The sequence below is a fragment of the Emydura macquarii genome, unplaced genomic scaffold (genome assembly GCF_026122565.2).
Source record: "Emydura macquarii macquarii isolate MOO-44397 ecotype Brisbane River unplaced genomic scaffold, CSIRO-AGI_Emac_v2 contig_450, whole genome shotgun sequence".
NCBI lineage: Eukaryota > Metazoa > Chordata > Testudines > Chelidae > Emydura > Emydura macquarii.
In genome coordinates, this window is record NW_027130587.1 from 10,914,282 (window position 1) to 10,933,356 (window position 19,075).

The following is a 19,075-nucleotide window of genomic DNA, read 5'->3' on the forward strand; positions in this document are numbered from 1 at the left end:
CTTGGGGTACGCAAGACAAATCAGACTCCTGAAAGGAGTACAGTAGTCCGGAAAGGTTGAGATCCACTGTGGTAAACTACATAGCAGTGGGGCAGTTAATATTTTAAAAGATCACTTGGACTTTAAGGCCCTGGACATTTTGCCGGATGTTATGTTTCAGGGCCAAACTGCTAGGCTGGAGTCAGTGGTTTTGAAAAAGGCCATTGACAGCTATAGCAATGTTTGGCTTCTTTCTCTTTAGCTCCTCCAATAAAATGCAAGTCAGATTATTTCTGCACACGCCACCAAGTGATTTCTTGAATGGAACATTGATTTTTTTGCCGTGTTGCCAGGAGGCTTCATTGAGAAGCACGTTCTATATTTAGCCCAGTTTAGCTCCGTTCAGCGAGGCTTTCCTTTTGCACAAAGAGCAAAGCTGTGTACTTCTCAGCTTTGGATGGCTTTTCATTTCCGATTCAGAAAACAACAGAAGGAGAACCAACACTGTTTCCATGAAGCAGGGATGAGCGCAGTGTGACACTCTGAGCAACGTTCTGCCGCTGAACTGACAGAGCTGACTCTCCATTCCTTATGCCGGGGGAGCTGGTGCTGCTGCATTGGCCAAAAGGAATGGAGAATCAGGCCCTCGATTGAACAGAGTTTTACCAGTGTGAAAGATGCTAAATCGGACACTCTTGCAGATAGCTGCTTCCTTCGCAACAGGATGTGGGAACTCCTCTACACAGAAGACAGAATCTCTTCTGTTTTCAGTTTCAAAGCTGCCCCCTTCAAGTCCATATTAAAGCAGAATAGGTCAGCCTTCTCACTGCGGTAGCTCAGACGTGGTGGTGAGAATCAATTAAAATAGTCTGAGTTATTGCCCCAATCTAGGATGTTCTTGTCTTTTGATTTGCTGTACATCTTGGAAGATTATATTTTGTTAGAGAGACCATTCCAGCTCTTAAGCAGTGAGACATTTATATAGGAACAGAGAGGATGTTAAAAACTCAGCTCTCACTGGTTCCTGCAGGTGCCTCCTGTACTGGGAACAGGGAGCCACAAACCCCAGTTGACAGATCTATAATGTGGGCCTGGTTTCCCTCTCACATAGGAATAATTTGGGAGTAACTCCACTGGCATCAGTAAAACTGTCGTAATGAAGTGGACGATCAGCCCTGCTGTTTTTAATGTCATCCTCTGTATTGGTAATAAGGGTGTAGAATTTTGGAGAAATGTTCTTACTGTTGTCCGATATGGAACAATCAGCTAAAAAGTCAGTGACCGTACACTTGAGCAGAACAAGCAAGACAGTCTAAGGCTATGTCTATGCTGCAATTGGAGGGTGTAATTGCAGGTTATGTGGATGTACTTGAGTTAACTTCAGCCTAGCTAGTTTGAGTACTAATAGCAGTGAAGCTGCAGCAGCCGTGAACTTCAGCGTGGGTTAGTCGCTCAAGTAATTACCAGGGTTCCAGGAAGGGTTGCTGCTATACAGCCTGCACTGTCACAGCTTTATGGCTATCAGTATCCGAGCTAGCTAGATTTAAAGCTACCCTGAAGACCTTACAATTTAAACAGACAAGGGTTGGGGGAAAACATTCAAGCAGAGTGAACAGAGTGGTTTGCATATGTCATCTTAGTGTCTTGATTTTTAAAAAAATTATTTGGGGTGGTGATTGTTAGGAGGGGATTTGCTAAATGGAAAGACAAGGGAATGTTGCATGAAGGGCAGGGAAAAATGGGAGGATAGGAAGTTGGGGTATGTGATGTGTGGATATGCCACTGACTCTAATTCTTGACTTTTTACTGAACAATTAAGAATCCCAATGGTAGCAATTACTGTGTTGAACATATTCATTGGTGATATAACAACTGACGCATGCCATCTTATCATATTGGTCTTGACTAATATAATTAAAAATGGTGAGCCCATTAGAATGTCATGACAGATCTTTTCCTTGTTTATTTTGAAAGAAATTGCTTCTGTCCCAAATAAAGGATTAATATACATGTTCCCAAAATACCGCTATATTTTTAAAACGATGTGTTTGCAGATTATGGTGCAGCAAGATGGACATAAACATTCTTCCCTTGCTGCTGGATTTCAAGGCTGAGATTAAAAAAATCATAAGAGCTGAAATCTAGCCTCCTAAATATGTATGTAGGCTCTTAAATGTGTAGTTTGATGTTTCCAAACTCAGTCAGTAGCTGCTAGTGGCCTACATTTTCTAAAGTGTCTAGTGACTTTGCATACCTTAGTTTTTTTGGTGCCTAACTGTAGATATTTAAAGTAGCCTCCTTTTCAGAAGCATTCTGCATCCACCCCTTGAAAATCAGGCCTCTCTAAGCCATCTCAAAGTTAGACACCCAAAGTTGCTAGTCTCTCTTGAAAATGTAGGCCATTGGCTTTTTTAATAGTGTAGGATGCTCAATGTTATTGAAAATTAGGTTCCTTACTTAGTCTTAAATCCATAGTTAGGCACCTAACTTTAACCATCTTTTTTAAAAAAAATCTTGACCAAGACTTCTCAATGTGAAATGCATTTGTGTTAATTGTGGGAGCTTCTGAATTCCTAGGCCCCCCAAGCCATAAGGGGTTGCGTGACACCATGATGGCAAAACGTCACCATGTGCTAACAATAAAGCCTTTCTGCAACAGTTTGAAGGCTGCAGCTCTTTTATAAATAGCCATAGCACAAACATTCAGCTTCAGTCACAGTTATTTGTTTACCAAGGCAGCTGAGCCATGGACTGGTGCTTACTCGGCGGAAACCTAGAGAAAACCCTGGAGATCATCTGAGCTGAGTCCTCGCCTTCTTGTTATGTTTCTATCTCTGATCTCTCATGCTCCTATGGGTTTTGCTCTCACCTAGCATGCTCCATCTATTAGTCCTAAATATACCTCCCCATCCCATTACCTTTTCGCTCTGTGTATTCATAGGTTGTGAAGGCCAGAAAGGACCATTGTGAACATCTAGTCTGGCCATCTGCATAACACAGGCCAGAGAATTCTGCCCAGTAATTCTTACATCAAACCCAGTAGCATAATTGCATCCTGTTTTTCTGCTCTCCTTGATGTCTCATCACCACTTCCCAATGTGGGTCAGATTTTTTCCCACCTTTTTTGAAAGATGGCACGGGTATAACCAACAGTGGAATTTGTCCCAAATCCACCTTATCCCTTCTCCTCTTCTGTCACTACTGAAAACTCCATCATCCTTCCTGTTCTTCAAGCTTACAGCTTGGAATACACCTCTCAAAAATTCCTGCTCTCCTCCCCTCTGATCCAGGTCCTTGCCAAATGCTGACCCTCCTTTCCCCACAGCATTAGCAACAGTTTTCTTTCCTCTGCTGGTGTGATAACTCTTAGGATGCTGTGGGTATTTTGGGAGGTCACTCAGTAACTCTTTGGCAAAGAATTCCAATCCTGACCAATTCTATCCAGTTTGCAATTCCCTCCCATTAGCTTGATGTGCTAGTAAATGTAATGATCTCCATGCATATTTTGGTAGCAGCACAAATTTCCCTGGGTGGTTTCCAACTACACACTGTACTGTAGTAATGAACAATGACTCCTTGATAACCAGTTAGTTAGTTTTTTTTTTTTTAAGTTGTTATGCTTAGCTGAACTTCTGCTGTATAACCCATTATAATCTGCTTCCTCTTTCTACCTCCTCTCATTCATGTTGGTTTTTTAATTAATCTGTAAATAGCATAAAAGAGCAAAAGGATGTGTTTTTTTCCTCCCTAGGATACTTTAAGTTCCTTCTGAATGTGCCTTATATTATTGGTGAAGACAGGATGCTGTTGTGGGCTGGGACCCAGAAGATTTGGGTTAAATTTCCAGTTCCCTTATGTGACACTTTCTCTTTGTGTCTTAGCTCCCCGTCTGCAAAATGGAGACAATGACAGTACTCCTCCCTTTGTTTCGTCTATTTAGATTACAAGCTCTTCTGAGTAGGGACTCTTACGACTTGCCTGTAAAATTCTTAGCACAATGAAGCCTCAATCTTCATTAGGGACTGGAGGCACTATTGTAATACAAACAATTAACCCTAATCCTTCCTTTATCTCATTTGGGGCTTGATTCAAAACTAAGCTATTGAACTATCAAAGTCATTTGGGAGCCTTTCCTTTGGCTTCAACAGTCTTAGGGTCAGGCCCAGAATGCCATGGGATGATTCAGAGTGGTGTTTTCTTACGCCTTGTCTACACAAGACAATCATACTTGATTAAACTACATCAGTTGAGTTACATTAGTCAAACCAGTGGTGTGGATTTTCTTGAAAAGAAATGAAAGTGTAAGGGGGTTGCACCTGCTTTAGTTAAATCAGTTTCTGTGCTGATTTAGTTTAATCAGTACAATTTTAATTTCTATTTAGACAAGGCCTTGGAAATCATGGAAACAGGGTTAATTACATGGTCCCAGCACCTCCGTTTAAAAAAATTAAACTCTGTGCAAACTTAGAGCCTGATTCTGCTATCTTTTCTCACATTGAGTAGCACACACTAGGTGAGAGTGGTTCCCAACCTGTGGCCCACAGGCCAAAAGTGGCCCGCGAGGATCTTTCAAAGTGGCCCATCACTCCCCTCCCGCTGGCTGCAGAAGGGAGCTGCTGCCTAAGGATGCAGGCAGAGCGCGTTGTCACGGGGCTACAAGATTAGTGCAGGTTCCTTGCTGCAGCTAAGGGGACAGGAGAGCAGTGCTCCGCTCCCCTTGGCTGTAGCAGGGAGCACGGCAAAGTGCTCTGCCTGGGTCCACAGGTGCTGGGGTCCCTGCTGGAGCCAGAGGGAGCACTGATCTCAAGTCCCCCTGGTAGTGGCTGCAGAAGGGAGTCACTGCCCAGGGACCCAGCTGAAATGCACAGGGCCATAGGATACATGTGGTTTCCTTGCTGCAGCCAAGGGGATGGGAGATAAGCAAGGAGGCAGCTTCCCCGCTGAACTCCTTCTGTCTGTCTGAGTGCACGGGGCTGCTGCCGCCGCAGAGATTGGTGGCCCTTCAGGGCTGTAAAAATACCTGTGGCCCTCGAGCCAAAAAGGGTTGGAAACTGAGTGGTTCCATTGGATTAACGCAAAGCTGTGTCCTTCTGGAAATCAGTGGGACTCTTTTTTTTTTTTTGTGAAGTGAGGCGTTATTTGTGAGTAATTGGTGGCAGAATCTGTTCGTTTGAGATAAAGTAATAGTTGAAAAGCAGAGGATAGCTGGCCTCAAGTGCACTTCTGTTCCCTTTCAAAGAGCAGTGATTTGATCTCTCTGAAGACTTATGAAGGCAAGTTAAACAAAACCTTGTCCTTGAGAGACACATTGAAAGGCATGTAAAACTACAGATACATGGGGGCAGAATGCCAGCCAAGTTTAGACAGGTTCTGCCCTTCATAAAGAATTTATATATCTGGCTCCAAGTTATGAGGTAACTTAGTGCATTCAAGGTCAGGAAGTTTTGTGTCTTAGTGTTGTCAAGTGTTCTGGGCTGTGAATTGTTAGTCTAATACGGAAGGCTTGTAGTCTGTCATTTTGAAAATAGATGGAGATATTCAAAATAACAGGACAGAAGAGTGTTGTTTTCTCTACTTTGAATTATCAGCCACTGGTTTGAAATAAACATTTACCTTGTATGGCCTTGGATTCTGAGCTGCCTGGAAGTATAGCAGTCTGCTAGCAGCTAAACAAGTAATTATCTCGGAATGAATGCTGAAGGAAGTGCGGGAGTCTGTATAAAACCAAGTTTGTGGGAGAGTTTGATACTTTGTGAGCTTTTAAGACTGATGTTTCCCCACGTTATCTTCCTGAAATAAAGAAAAACTAGGTGTAGATCATCACTGCTTATTATCCAATGGAAAGCTAATATTGTTACTTAGATTTAAACAATAAACAAAGTCTATTAAAAAGCTCTGTGTTAATTCTTAATTAATCTGCCAGTAAATTTAAGCAAAGCATTTTAAATACATGCTTAACTTTGACCGAGTGCTCAAGTCCCATTGAAGTTCAATATAGACCCTCCCATTGGAGTCAATTGGACTTAAGCACGTGCTTAACTTTAAATATGTGCTTAAGGGCTTTGCTGAATAGGAATGGGCTGCTGAGTCAGGGTCATGGTGATAACCCAGCCAGCAGTATTCAGTACCCATATACAGTTAACAAATTAACTCAGCCAGCCAATAAATCAAAGCAATAGAAAGGCCCTTCCCTTCACTTGGCCCCAGCAACTTACCCTCCATCTTCTCTCAAAACCCTGTTACATAAGTGTGTGTGTGTGTATGTGTGTTGTACACAACATACATAGAGAGTTATCATTGTTAATAGGTATATAAAAAATACCTTGATCACTTCTGTTTTAGATGGAGACTTCTTCATTGCTAATGATTGCCTAAATTGAATGGCTGAGTCCACTCTAAAATCTCCTGCCAGTTAGAACAGCAAGATCACAAAGCCCATGGAGTCCTGCTGCAGCCAGTACAAGTTACCATTTACAGTATGTTGTGGGATATCTTAAATCACGACCTGAAGATTATTATGTTGCCTTGGTTGACTGAGATCGGAGAGAGCTTGATGTTGGCTTAGTACAGACCTTGCTATTCCTTACTGAGGCTGAGATCAAAAGCAAGGAAGAAAGCAATTTGTTACATCGGAAAATGTAGCATTCCTGCAAGAGAGAGGGAGGGTGGCAGCCATTAGTCATCTATGTAACTCATGTATGCTGTGTCTGTCATTTGTCCAATGGAGAAATGATATCAAGACCACAGAGAAAATACTGACATTTACTTTGACCAGTAAAGCACTATGTTTAGAAAGGGCATGTGTACTGTGTTCAGCATATACATGTGTTTTAAAATGAGAGCATTTCCTTCCTTCAAAGTGTGTGAAACATGGCAACTGAACACGTGACGGATAATGTGAGATAGTGAAGGCACACTCTGCTTACAGAGCCTTGGACTGAACTCACAGGGAAAGGATGGGAGAAGTGATGGATGGTTCTCTTTCATGTCCCTTGTGGTCTGCTCTTACTCCATCTGCTGCTGTAGTTTAGTCTTGGAAAAGCCTGTCTTGGAGCAAGAAATTACAATCTTTTTGAAGCTGTATTTTCAAAAAGGTGGGATGTGCCAGATTCTTTAGACCAACACTTCCTGTATTCGGCCTTCATACCTAAACTCATAATGGGTTTATCTTAGAATTTTGGACGTGTCGTGCTAGGAGGTGGTTCTGGATTGACAACCTTGTGAACTGAAGGCCAGATCCTCAGCTGGTGTAAATTGGCATAGCTCCACTGAAGTCCACTGATTTTATGCCCACAAGTCCTCCACAGGGTATGTCTAGCATGGGCAGCAGTAGTTGTAGTATAAGCTTTTCTTATGTCACCCTCTCAACATGCCTCTGGAGAGAACAGGGATTCTCACGATGCAGCCACCTTTCAGCACCATGGTTCATCGTGGATGATGTAGTCCAGCCAGGGAGGACAACCAATAGAGGAGAATGGGAGTTTGAGGCACCCAAACTACAGCTCCTGTGGGACACTGTAGCAAGATTTCTGAATTGGAATATTTCAGGTTTTGATTTTTCACCAAGAAGTTGAATTTTTTTGTCAAAATTTTCATCGGGGAGCAGAAGTCCATTTTTCCAGTCAGTTCTACTTAAATATCTTGACCAACTTTTTGTTTCTTTAAATAATTTGAGTCGTCCTACAGATGTGCACGATTCAAATTCGTAGAGCATTGAAACTTGACTCCAAGTTTAGCTACTGGACCTAATCTTCCAAATGGTCTGAATCAAAACCCTGAATCCATACACCCTTGAAATTTAGCATTTTCAAAAACCTGGACCTGAGTTTTCTTGCTTGGATCCATTTTAGTGTCACCCTATGATAATTTATTGTCTCTGTCACCTGGGATAGCAGTATGCGAGAAATAAAGCACTACAGTGATTGGGCGAGGAAGCAATGCTGTAACGGCTCTTATAAGAGATTCCCTTATAATTGATGGCCTTTTGCTTGTTTTCCCATAACAGCTGAAAATTAACACTCGTCTTTCTATTGGTGCCTATTGATTTGGCCCAGATCTCTCTTGGTGCAAAACAGAAATAAAGAGAACAGTCATGTAGCTTGCAATACACTGCATTTTTACATTGATTGGTGTCACCACGTAGAAAAAGCTGAAATTGAGCAAAGCTTTCCTCTGTGCTCTTAAAGGAGAGATTTAATTAAATCTTTTCTTTCTAATTTTCCTTGAAAAGCTAGGCAAAAGGAATAAATTAAAGATGGGACCAAAGCTGCAAATTCTGGATCTGTAGCTAAATGCCTCCCCCTTCCTCTCCTCCCACAGGGCTTGGGATGAATTCAGAGCCAGGGCGTTGATTCTGTCTTATTTCCAGTATGAATTTTAGTGACAATGGACTTCTACTTACATCAAATGCACAATTCCAAACATTTAATTTAGGAAGTGAATATAAATTCTAAAAGATTGTGTCAGATTAGAGAAGTTAGAGTTACAAAAGGATTGCTTCTGTTGCAATAATTAATAATATTTAGCTCATATGTGACTAATATTTAGTTCTGAATAACTAGTTGCTGTTTCATTTACAGAATGAGGTTGGGACATTTGGATGGAAAGATTATTTTCCATGATGGTTAATGGAAACCAGAAAACACACCTTATGAGTGAGATTGTAAATGGATGAAACAAAAACATCATCAGGAGAATACTATTAATTGGTGTTAGCTATAATGTAGGAGCAGATTAATATTTCTCAGTATGAAACTAGGAAAAAGGGGCCGCCATTTGTTAAGAATTACTACATAGGGTGTTTGAAATACCATATTTCCACTCTTCCCCCCTCCATACCAGTAACTATGGTAACCCTGTGAGCAAATGCTGACTTACTCATGATCATTGTATTTACTACAGCAAGTGATCCTTATTCAGGCAACTTAAACTGGGCCACCTATAGTAATCCTGTAGGAGTGCCAAAATACGGCAGGAGGAGGGGTTAGCTTTCAGAATAATGACGGGAAATAAGAAACAGGCAGTGTTTACTGACAACCTCTTAATTCCTATTGAAAGGGTGAGCTTTGCTGCTGGGATATACATATTGATATTAATCCACTTCAGCCAGTTTAAAAAACAGGAGACAATGCTGGTATTGGAAAGAATCCCAAGAGGGTTAATGACAGAAATTAGATTTTCCAGCCAAGTCTGTATCTGTAAACAATGCAATACAGTAGCTATGAAAATGACTAACTGCTGCTTTCATGTATGAGCCATTGATTATATCCCAGGCTTTCTCCTCTGGTCCCACACTTGTCCCACTCTCCTCCTATTTATAGTAGGAGAAAGGGTTATCGCTGCATGCTGTTAATGTTGATGAACCAGATGGGTGGCGCTGGTAGCAATTAACAGGATGAATTGCCGAAATGCACAGATACTGAAAAGAAAGGGGAGAAAAATCTCTGTCTTGCTTCCATCTCTGAGTGTTTGAGATGCTGTCTAATTATACTATGGGGCTTGTGGCTTGTGTCTGTGTGAATGAAAAGACACCACTTTATGATTGTGCAAAGGCTGGGGATTGAAAAATAGACTATTTTTGATTTGTGATCCCAGCTGAGCACTTTCATGCTGGCAAACATTTTCGCTCTAACACCAGGGTAATAAAGGCAAATGTTGAGAGAGGCAGCAGAGGAATTTAATGAGTTGATGAGATCCTGGGCTTGGATTATTTTTTCTTTTTTGCTTGTATAAAAGCAAGGTACTGTTCTTTTCTGATACATTGTTACCCTGCAATGCAAGAGCGTAACATAAGTAAAATGGATGGTCTCTTAATCTCAATATTAATACAGCCCCATCAATTTGCAGAGCTCTTGACATGGAGCCTAATCCTGATAAATGTAAGGTCTAATCTTGCAAGCACGTACAACCTGACATTAGGTTAAATCCTCTGCCAGGATAAATTGGTGCAGTTCCATTGACTTGAATGGAGATGTGCCAATTTACTCCAGCAGAGAATTTGACACAATAGTGCATACTACTAATTGTAGTCTTATTCGTTTAAATGGTTTTATTACATGCTAGCTAATACTACACCTGGTAGTAGGTGTTTGCAAGATTGGACCCTTAATTCAGGTGTAATACCTACTCTAAAGAGCTGAGGATATGCTAGACAAGACAAAGAACCACAAGACAAAATGTAGAATAGTCGTTCAGGAAAAGGAAAGCTGTGGAGGGTTTATCTGAGAAGAAGTTAGGAAACGTCCCTAGAAGGAATGGTTTTTAAGGAGGGATTTGAAGGACGTTGCCTGGTGGAGAAGTGGGAGGCTGGGTGGGTATAGGATGTGTATGGGATACAGGAGGTCTGGATTCAGTGAAGCTCATGGTTCATGTTGAACAGTGGGGGAGAGATGGAATACTGAGAATGTACAGGAACTTTCCATCAGGGGCTTTTCAATAGAAAATGCAGTTTCCACAATTAAAATTTTCTGTGGTGAAAAATTTCAATATGCCATAGTGTTTCAGTTTGCTGTTGGGGAAAAATTAAGCTTTTGAGCTTGTAGTCTCTCACCAACAGATATTGGTTCAATTAAATGTATTACCTCATCCACCCTTGTCTCTCTAATTTCACTGTGGGTCAGTTTGGCATTTATCTGTGTTGGCCTGAGCTGCCAAGGTAGCTCCTGGGAATTGTAGTTTGGGTGCCTCATTTCAGCTCCCTCTCTGCGTTCTCCTGTATGGACTAGGCTCTGTGCCTGGACTACATCTCCCAAGAAGCAATACAGTCTCCCCTCTAGTTGAACTGATGTGATGTATCATGGGAGCCATGTGACCATGGTGCCTCATGGAAACTGTAGTTGGTCGAGGGAACCCACCTCATGAAGTTTTGGTGCTTCATGCTCCCATCCAATTCCCCTGAGGTGCTGCAGCAGCTTGGGAAGATGAAGATTAATGTTAAACCAAGACAACATGAAATATTTCAATTAGTTCAATCAATGAAAGAAAATATTTGAATTTGGGAATGCTGAAATGTTTCAATTCGAAATGTACAAAGTGTTTCTGAACTGATATTTTAAAAATTTTTTTCTTTTCTGTGCAAAATTTTTATATTTTGACTTCTCATCGCAGTTTGGAACAATTAAAAAAAATCAGAATTTCCTATGGGATGGAAATTCCCATTTTCAAAGAGTTCTGGTTTGTGGGTATGCTGAAAAGAAGTGTAATGTGAAGATTCAATTTTTGGACATGGTCAGTTGGATCCTCCTAAAGGTTTGGGATTTGCTAATTGCTTATGTGTTTCTTAAATCAACCTGGAACTTTCCAATTTAGATAATAAAATAAACGGCAGCAGTGATGTTAGAGATCCTGGTGCCTGAGTTAATTATAACACTTTCACATTTTAAATGTAAATGTAAAGGCTTTCAACAGTCCTTTACCTTAAAATGAAGATGGAAAATAACTTGTCCTTCAGGCATCTTGCTATACACTGTGGAGGGACTCAAAGTGAGTCAGAAACATTTGTACTAATCAGACACAGCACTCATTAACTCTTGCTTTGGAGGTTTTCCAGTTCAATTTAAAGGGGGCTCTGGGAGTCTGAGAGCACTTCAGCATGAATGGGTGCTATTTAATAGGAAACAACATTCGTATTCCTTGTGTTCTTGCATATTAGTCTAAATTATCAAGGTGTTACTCCATGGGAGCCATTTTCATTAGCAATAATGGGACACAATATGTTTATGCACATTACATTAAGAACACAGCCTGTTGTGTCGATCAGATTGGATCAATTAAAGTAATAGTAGTACCATGAACAGTGACAGAATGAATATTGTTTAGGTTCAAGGTTAAATTTGCCTCTACCATTAATTAATCCCTGTTTTTCCACATCGACAAGGTGAATCAGAGGAAATATATTGGTCTCTTCCATGTCTAATCTCTGTGATTCTGTTAGATCATCCATTCCTCCAAGATCTGCACTTCCATGGAGGCTGTCTTTTCTGCTTCTTTGTTAGAGGGTAGCAGACTAGGCTGGAGGAATCTGTGGAGCAGCCTGTCATTATGGGTCAGCTGTAGAGAGTCATATTTGTAGGCTTGTAGTGATGCATGTTTAGGGTGTTGAAAGTGTCCTGATCTGGTATAAACAGCCTTATCTTTTTGCATGCTCTGACGGACGAGGGACTGTGTCAAGGTAGGATGTTCTGAGAATCACCAAGGTTCAAAACCAAGGGCTATTCCCGCAGCAGAGCCCAAATTCTATCTGCCAGGAACTGTTAGGCTGTAGGGACACCTCTTTTCCCCCACACACTGGCACTACAGTGGAGGAGAAATGGGGGATGGCACAGGAGCTGCTGTGATTGCTCTGGGCCACAGAAAGGGTTCCCCGGTGCAAGATTCCCCTTAAAAAAGCCTTGTGCCTGGAGTCTGGCCCAAAGCAGACTTAACAGACCTGAACGCCACACGCTGTCAGAAAGCTGAGACCCCAGAGTTCCAGGCATGTAGACCAGTTTTATTCCAGCTTTGATGGCTCTCAAGATGTCAGATGTTAAAAGCTCATTATTTTGATTATGCATTTCATATTTACTGTTTGCTTATCAAATAGCATCCTGGCTTGCAGGGTGACCAGATGTCCCGATTTTATAGGGACAGTCCCGATATTTGGGGCTTTTTCTTATATAGGCGCCTATTACCCCCCACCTCCTGTCCTGATTTTTCACACTTGCTATTTGGTCACCCCACCGGCCTGTGACTCAGCCAGTCTACCCCTGCTGGGTGAATGCATAGCACAGCAAAAGCCTTCTCTTGTTATGAAGCAAGACCCTTAGATCAGTATTTCTCAGCCTCTTCAGCCTAGAGACCCGTTAGTCTAAACAAAAAATGTTGATGCCTCTCTTACATCTACTATAATGTCAATGAGAACAGTGGTAAGTCTGTACAATTTATATGCATGCCTGTGTGTTTTGAGAGGATGACAGAGGGTACTGAAACGGTAAAGGTGTGCCGGCAATGGTGAAGTGAGGATTTCTTTGCTTTAGTCTGTAACAAAATTTCTGATGCCTCACAACTCCCGTGATCATCATCTGGGGGTTGTGACCCAATGGTTGAGAAACACTGCCCTGGGTGGGTGGGTGGGGGTGTGTGTGAGAGTGAGGTAGGCTTTTAGGCTATGTAAACGTATACCGCCGTAAGCTGCAGTGTAATGTCATTCAGGGGTGTGAGTGACGTAAGTGACACCGACCTAACCACCAGTGTGTACAGCGCCATGTCAGCAGGAGTGCTTCTCCCACCAACATAGCTACCACCTCTCACCGGGGCTGGAGTAATTAAGTCGACAGGAGAGCTCTTGCCTGTCGTTTTAAAGCATCTGCACTAGCAGCCGTACAGTGGCACAGCTGCATCAGTGCAGCCACAGGCTCCATAGTGTAGCCACAGCCTTACTTGATTCAGACCTGAGAAAAAGAATCCCAGTCCTGTGGAGGTTTGTCCTGAGAAGGCTGTCTGCAATAGTACAATTTCACTTGGGTTTCTGATATTTCACAGATTAAACATTTTTTTTGTGTGCAAAATTCTCACCATTGGGAAAAGTAAAAGACTTCACTCCGCTCTAAAACCAAAACCAGACTATCTCAGCTCTATGAAAGCACTCTGGAGTCCTAATGAATATCAACCTGTAGAACTCTGCAGCCTCTTCCGTTTTATATTTTCATTGCAGGTGTGCCCAGAGATCCTAAACAAGGGTCCAAGCCCTGTTGTATTAAGCAATGTATGAATGCATAATACAAAGACAGTCCCTGCCCCAGAGAACTCACGGTCTAGGATTCATTCATCTGTGGTGTGTTGTCTGAAAAAGGATCAGGGAATAGTAGAGTCATATGTGATTACTTTACTTGACAGTCACAGGTGTTTTCCAGACTTAGTAAATGTACATTTAACATTTTTGTTCTAGTGCAAAAACCTGGCTGTTATTTTTGAAATTCAAGTCCAAAAAAACATTCTCTTATGCCAAGATTCAGCCCAGAGAGACTTATTAGAGCCAAGATAGAACCCCCCTGAAGATAAAGGCTTACAATGGGAGTTCTGAGACAGCCAGGTGTGAATGAACTACTATAACGAACATTTTCATTACAGCAAATCTTTTAGCACTCCTAATCCCTATGTGGACCTCAATGAGAGGTTTACATAGCTATTAGGCAGCTGTTTAATGAAAGAGCAGTTCGGAAACTTCAGCAGATCCCATTAGTACAGATGCAGTTTTTTCCCCCTTTGGGTTCCAGAAGGAAGACTTGACACTTTCTAGTAAAATCATCACAGTATCTCTTCCAATTCAGCTTTCTCAGTGTGAGATAGGTAGGTAAAACATCTTTAGAGCTCTCTTTGTCATACCAGATTCCATAATCTGAGCGGAAATGTACATGGGAAGCTTCTTTGTTTAAACAGAGGGATGGTCAGGTCAAATATTAAGGCCGGAGTTTGCTACTTCCTCCACAAGCAATAGCACTGAAACCAGTGGGCTCACCTGGGCAGCAAATGCTTCTCCGCAGAGCTGGGCAAATAACCAATTGTTCAGTTTGGTGGCAGTTCTGAAAAATAAAATAAAAATCAGGTTGACCCAAACCAAAATTTTAAAAAAGTTCAGAATTTTTGACAATTTGAAAAAGTCAATAAAAATTTTAGGCCAGATCAAATGAAACCTTTTGACCCCCCAAAAATGTTTTTTTTATTTGTGGGCATTTAAAATTGTTATAAACAAAAGTAAAGGGAAATAAGGGTAGGTGATGTCCTCTTTTTACCCTATAGTCTGATGGTGAGAGTACTCACCTGGGATGTAGAAGACACAGGTTCAAATCCTTGCTTCAGAGCCAGAATGAGCTTTCTGTGTAATACGATTCCTGCAATGTTCCTCTGTGTGTTACTCTGAAATCTACAATTTCTGTTGAAGCAGCTACAAGCCCAGTGAGAGAGCTTTGTTCAGAATATCACTACACTGAATCATCACTGGGCTTCACAGTCTGCTATCATCCAATTTTTAAGTTCTCAGCCATGGGCTTTCAGTTATTTAGGGATAAAAAAGGGTGGCAGGATACCACCCTCTCCTTCTCCATTTTTGTGAATGGCATTGAGGCCCCGTGTAAATTTAACCTGAAAAGAAGTAAGTGTGTTTCTGTTCAGAACTATTCAGTGAATTCATGTTAAATTCATTAGTTTTGGTCAACCTGAAACTGCATTTTTCAACAAATAAAATGACTTCTCTGAAAAATTTTGCCCAGGTCTACTACTCAGTACATATAAGGAAATCAAGATCTGACCCTTTGGTTTTACAAAACAAGTTTGTCCAAAGCCCAAGCCTTTTAGAAATGTTTGAGTAATTTATTTTGTATTCTCCTGGGAACAGTAGTTTAAAAACAAATAAACATTCTCCCTCAGTGATGGTAACCCTAGTCTTGGGCTACTTCACCAAAACACTCCTTGTTTGTCTATTTTCTGTTTCCAACTTCAGAGAAATGCAAAATTAACTTCAGATGGCACATGTAGCATGAAGTACAGTTATAGCTACTTTTGATGATATAAGGCAGTGTTTCTCAACAGGTAGGTTGCAATCCCCAGGGAGTGTCATTAAAAGCAATTGAGGGTTGTGAGGCACTGAAAATGGTTACAGGCTAAAGCCAAAAACCTCACTCTGTGCGGTCCCCTGTCTTTCAAGGTCAAGTATTCTCTGTCAAGCTCTTGAAACACACAATTACATTGTATAGCAGGGGTGGCCAAATTTACTGACCCCCTCGCCCCCCACAAGATCCCACTCCCTGTTGGGCAGAAGTAAACTCCCAGAATCCTCTAGCCCCACCACCCTGCCGTGGGGCAGAAGCTCCGAGCCCCCCACCCCAATCTGGTAGGTGGAGAATGGGGGCGGGGAGCATTGGGGGCTCCGCGAGCTGCACTTTAACTGTAAAAGAGCCGCATGTAGCTCCAGAGCCACGGTTTGGCCACCCCTGTTATCTAGGCTTATTATTATTATCTATGATACACCTTTTTTTTAAAAAATTCTGATCCTTATGGTAAATGTAAGGGAGGTGGGTCATGAAAATTTTTTACTTCAAATAAGGGGTTGCCAATCTGGAAAGACTGAAAAACATTGATCTTAGATGCTGCATCTGGACTCTGCCTCCCGCTCCTGGCCTTTTGGCAAAATTCAGATTCATGTCTGGATCAGAACTTCAGCACAGGCTTATTTCTTCAGATATTGGTAATGTGGATAAGAGCTTCTTAATTGTTGGCCGTTGACTACGTCTCCCATGATGCTCCTTGACCAAGGACTCCCAGGATGCAACTGCCTGACATCACTGTCATGTATCGTGGGAAATGTGGTAAAACCCGGGAGCTCTGCCTATAGAACAGAATGGGAGCATAAAATACCTGAACTGCAGCTCCCATGAGGCACCAAGACTATATTTCCAAATTGAAATATTTTTGTTTTTGGCCAAAAAGTTTAACTTCTCTATTATGAAAATAAACAAACCAAAAAAACTTTATGTTGAAATTTTCTGTGCGGGTGGAGGCACGAAGGGATCCTGTTTTCTGGCCAGCTCGAATGATTTTTAATTTGATAGTGTCATAGTTTTATGAACTCCTCAGTCCTCAGTTAGTTTGTAAAATATGGGTTCTACTCCATGCGTGAGGAAAAACATTGGGTTTAAAATCTATTAATATAAATTCCTTCATACCATTCATGAAGTAAACTCCCAGCAGAAGTCCTGCAATGAGATTACAGTACTGAATCATTTCTCTTGCTTTGAAACTCTTGCTTTGAAACACGGTTCAGCGTCAATGATGTTACTGATATGTATTAAAGTGAAATAGACAAAGGCCTATTCTGGGAGGGCTTGTTAACAACATGGTGGGTTATTGATTCTGGCCACATAGAAATGAAGATAGCCAAAAGCTTAAAATGCTTAGTAGTTGCTTAGGCATTTGCTAATTGGGTAGCTCTGCTCTTACAATGAAAACACACATCTTGGTGACTGTGGATTTCTCTGAGGAGTCCAAAGTTTTCAGCTTTATTAGGGTATGTCAGTTGTCACTAATGAGCACCAGAAAGTGGTCAGCTAGAAGATAGACAGAGTTTAGATCAAGAGCCAAATGCTGTGGCTGGCCCAATCTATCAAAGGCCATACCAAAAGGCTAGGTGGGGAAACGGCACGGTTTGGCTATTAAATCCCCACCATGTCACTTAACACCAGGATGGTGTCTCCTCCTCTCTGTGGCCTTCCGAGCTGCTGGTGAGGGAAAGTGGGTGGGAAAGAACAGCCAAGGAGAGAGACAGGGTTCTAGACATTGAAAGGCTGCATGGTCCATTTGAACAGGGTGCTAGACTACAACTTGGGTTTGGTGGGGTTCTTTCCCCAGCTCTGACATTGGCTAGCTGGATGTCTGGGTGAGCTGATTCACCAATCTGTGCCTCCATCTTGCTATTTGTAAAATAGGGATGGTGATACTGACCTCCTTTGTAATGCACATTGAGGTCTATGGATGAAGAGCTCTATTACAAGAGGGAAGTCTTATTACGAGGCCCTCAGTTTGCCAGAAGGCCCCCATATTAGGATGGGCCAATTGGCATTTGTCAACGTAGTTTGAATCCACCTCTTTTTATGGCTCATTAAGTGAATAAAATCTAGGGGACTGTTTTGATTGGCAAGTACATTCTCATGGAAAGATGAATTTAGAACTAAAATGTTAAGGATGGAACTGTTCCTGGGCTTCCCATTGGTTTGAAGGGGGGTTGCAAATATACACACCTTGCAATACAGCCTTTCATTTGCTGAAATAAAATACAGCCTGTGTATATGAATGCACTAAATGGAATGAAAATTGTGGCAAAGTTAGCCCAGGAGAGTGCTGGCCAAATTCTAGCTTTCTCCCTAACTATGTATCTCCCTGTATGTTTTGGTTCTTATAGACATACTTTACGTCCTGTCCTTAAGTGCTGTGCAGTCCTGTGGTACACAGATACCATACAGCATCACATTTGAGGAATGGATGACGTGAACTGCGCGTATAGCTTCATATTTTCACATCAGTGTAAGGTTGTATAATATGTCTGAGCTGTATTCATGTGACACTGGTATGTAGCTCTCCCAAAATGCTTTTTGGTTTGCCTACCTTCAAACATCAAGCTTCTGTCAAAAGCTACAGGAACGTTTACGTTAACAACAAAGAAAACAAAGCTCTTTGATGTTCATTTGAGGAAGTCGCTCAATAAGTGGGAAATTCAGTATTTTGCATGCAAATCTGCAAGCCAAACAGAAGGGTGCATCTTCATAAGAGCTATGGAAGAAATTCAGTTCAAATGTGAGCCACTCCACCGTTCCTAGGAAATGCTTCTTTCTGCCTTTAGAGGTTTTTTTGTACAGCTTGAGGGCGAGCATGGAATCTAATGGTCTGACAAGTTCAGCTGGGTGGAATATTTCTTTGTCTCTGAAGTCGCTCCATTAGGTGAAAGCAGTGCGTGCTGAACTTGAACAAAGGCTTTGCTTTAATCTTTCTAATTCAGATGATTTTGTAGAAGGTATCATTTTTGCTGCCATTCACACGTTCTGAGTGGCCCTCTCGTTAGGTTACAGAATGTGAATTGGCCAAAATGAGCATCTCAAACAATTTACAAAGACTTAGATCTTTTTTTAACGCTTGGCGAGCAGATCGTCATGCTACTTTGTTAATGTGAATCTGTCTTTATTTCCAGCTGGTTCGCGCAGATTCAGTGGCGCTCAGTGGCATATGCAGAACATCATTAATGACTCTGTGGAGAGCTCCGACGATGAATTCTTTGATGCACGAGGTTTGTACAGTATTTTTTCCCTCCAGAGTTTTATGGCAGCAACATAAGTAACTACATTTAAATTTGCTCTTTAATCCTCCACCTGCAAGGTCAAATTTTATAGACTTAAAGCCACTCTCCTGCAAAATCTTATGCGTGTGCTTAAATTGCACACTGCGTGTACTCCTGTTGGAATCGGTGAGGGCACTCACAGTATGTAAAGTGAAGCATACATATGGATCTTTGCAGAATTGGAACCTAAAGGCCAAATCCTGAGGGCCCCGATTATCTAGCCTGTCAACTAATCAT

At 41.6% G+C, this 19,075-nt stretch overlaps 1 protein-coding gene across 4 annotated transcripts in view; it reads left to right on the top strand.

The window, feature by feature from the left end:
* PITPNM3 (PITPNM family member 3) overlaps positions 1 to 19,075 on the top strand; it is a 315,040-nt gene that overhangs the window by 100,548 nt on the left and 195,417 nt on the right. For all 4 annotated transcript variants that reach the window (XM_067537998.1, XM_067538000.1, XM_067537997.1 and 1 more), the window contains exon 2: positions 18,692 to 18,787. In XM_067537998.1, the coding sequence (XP_067394099.1) occupies positions 18,727 to 18,787 (61 nt within the window). In that variant the 5' untranslated portion in view covers positions 18,692 to 18,726. The remainder of the gene's footprint in view (positions 1 to 18,691; positions 18,788 to 19,075) is intronic.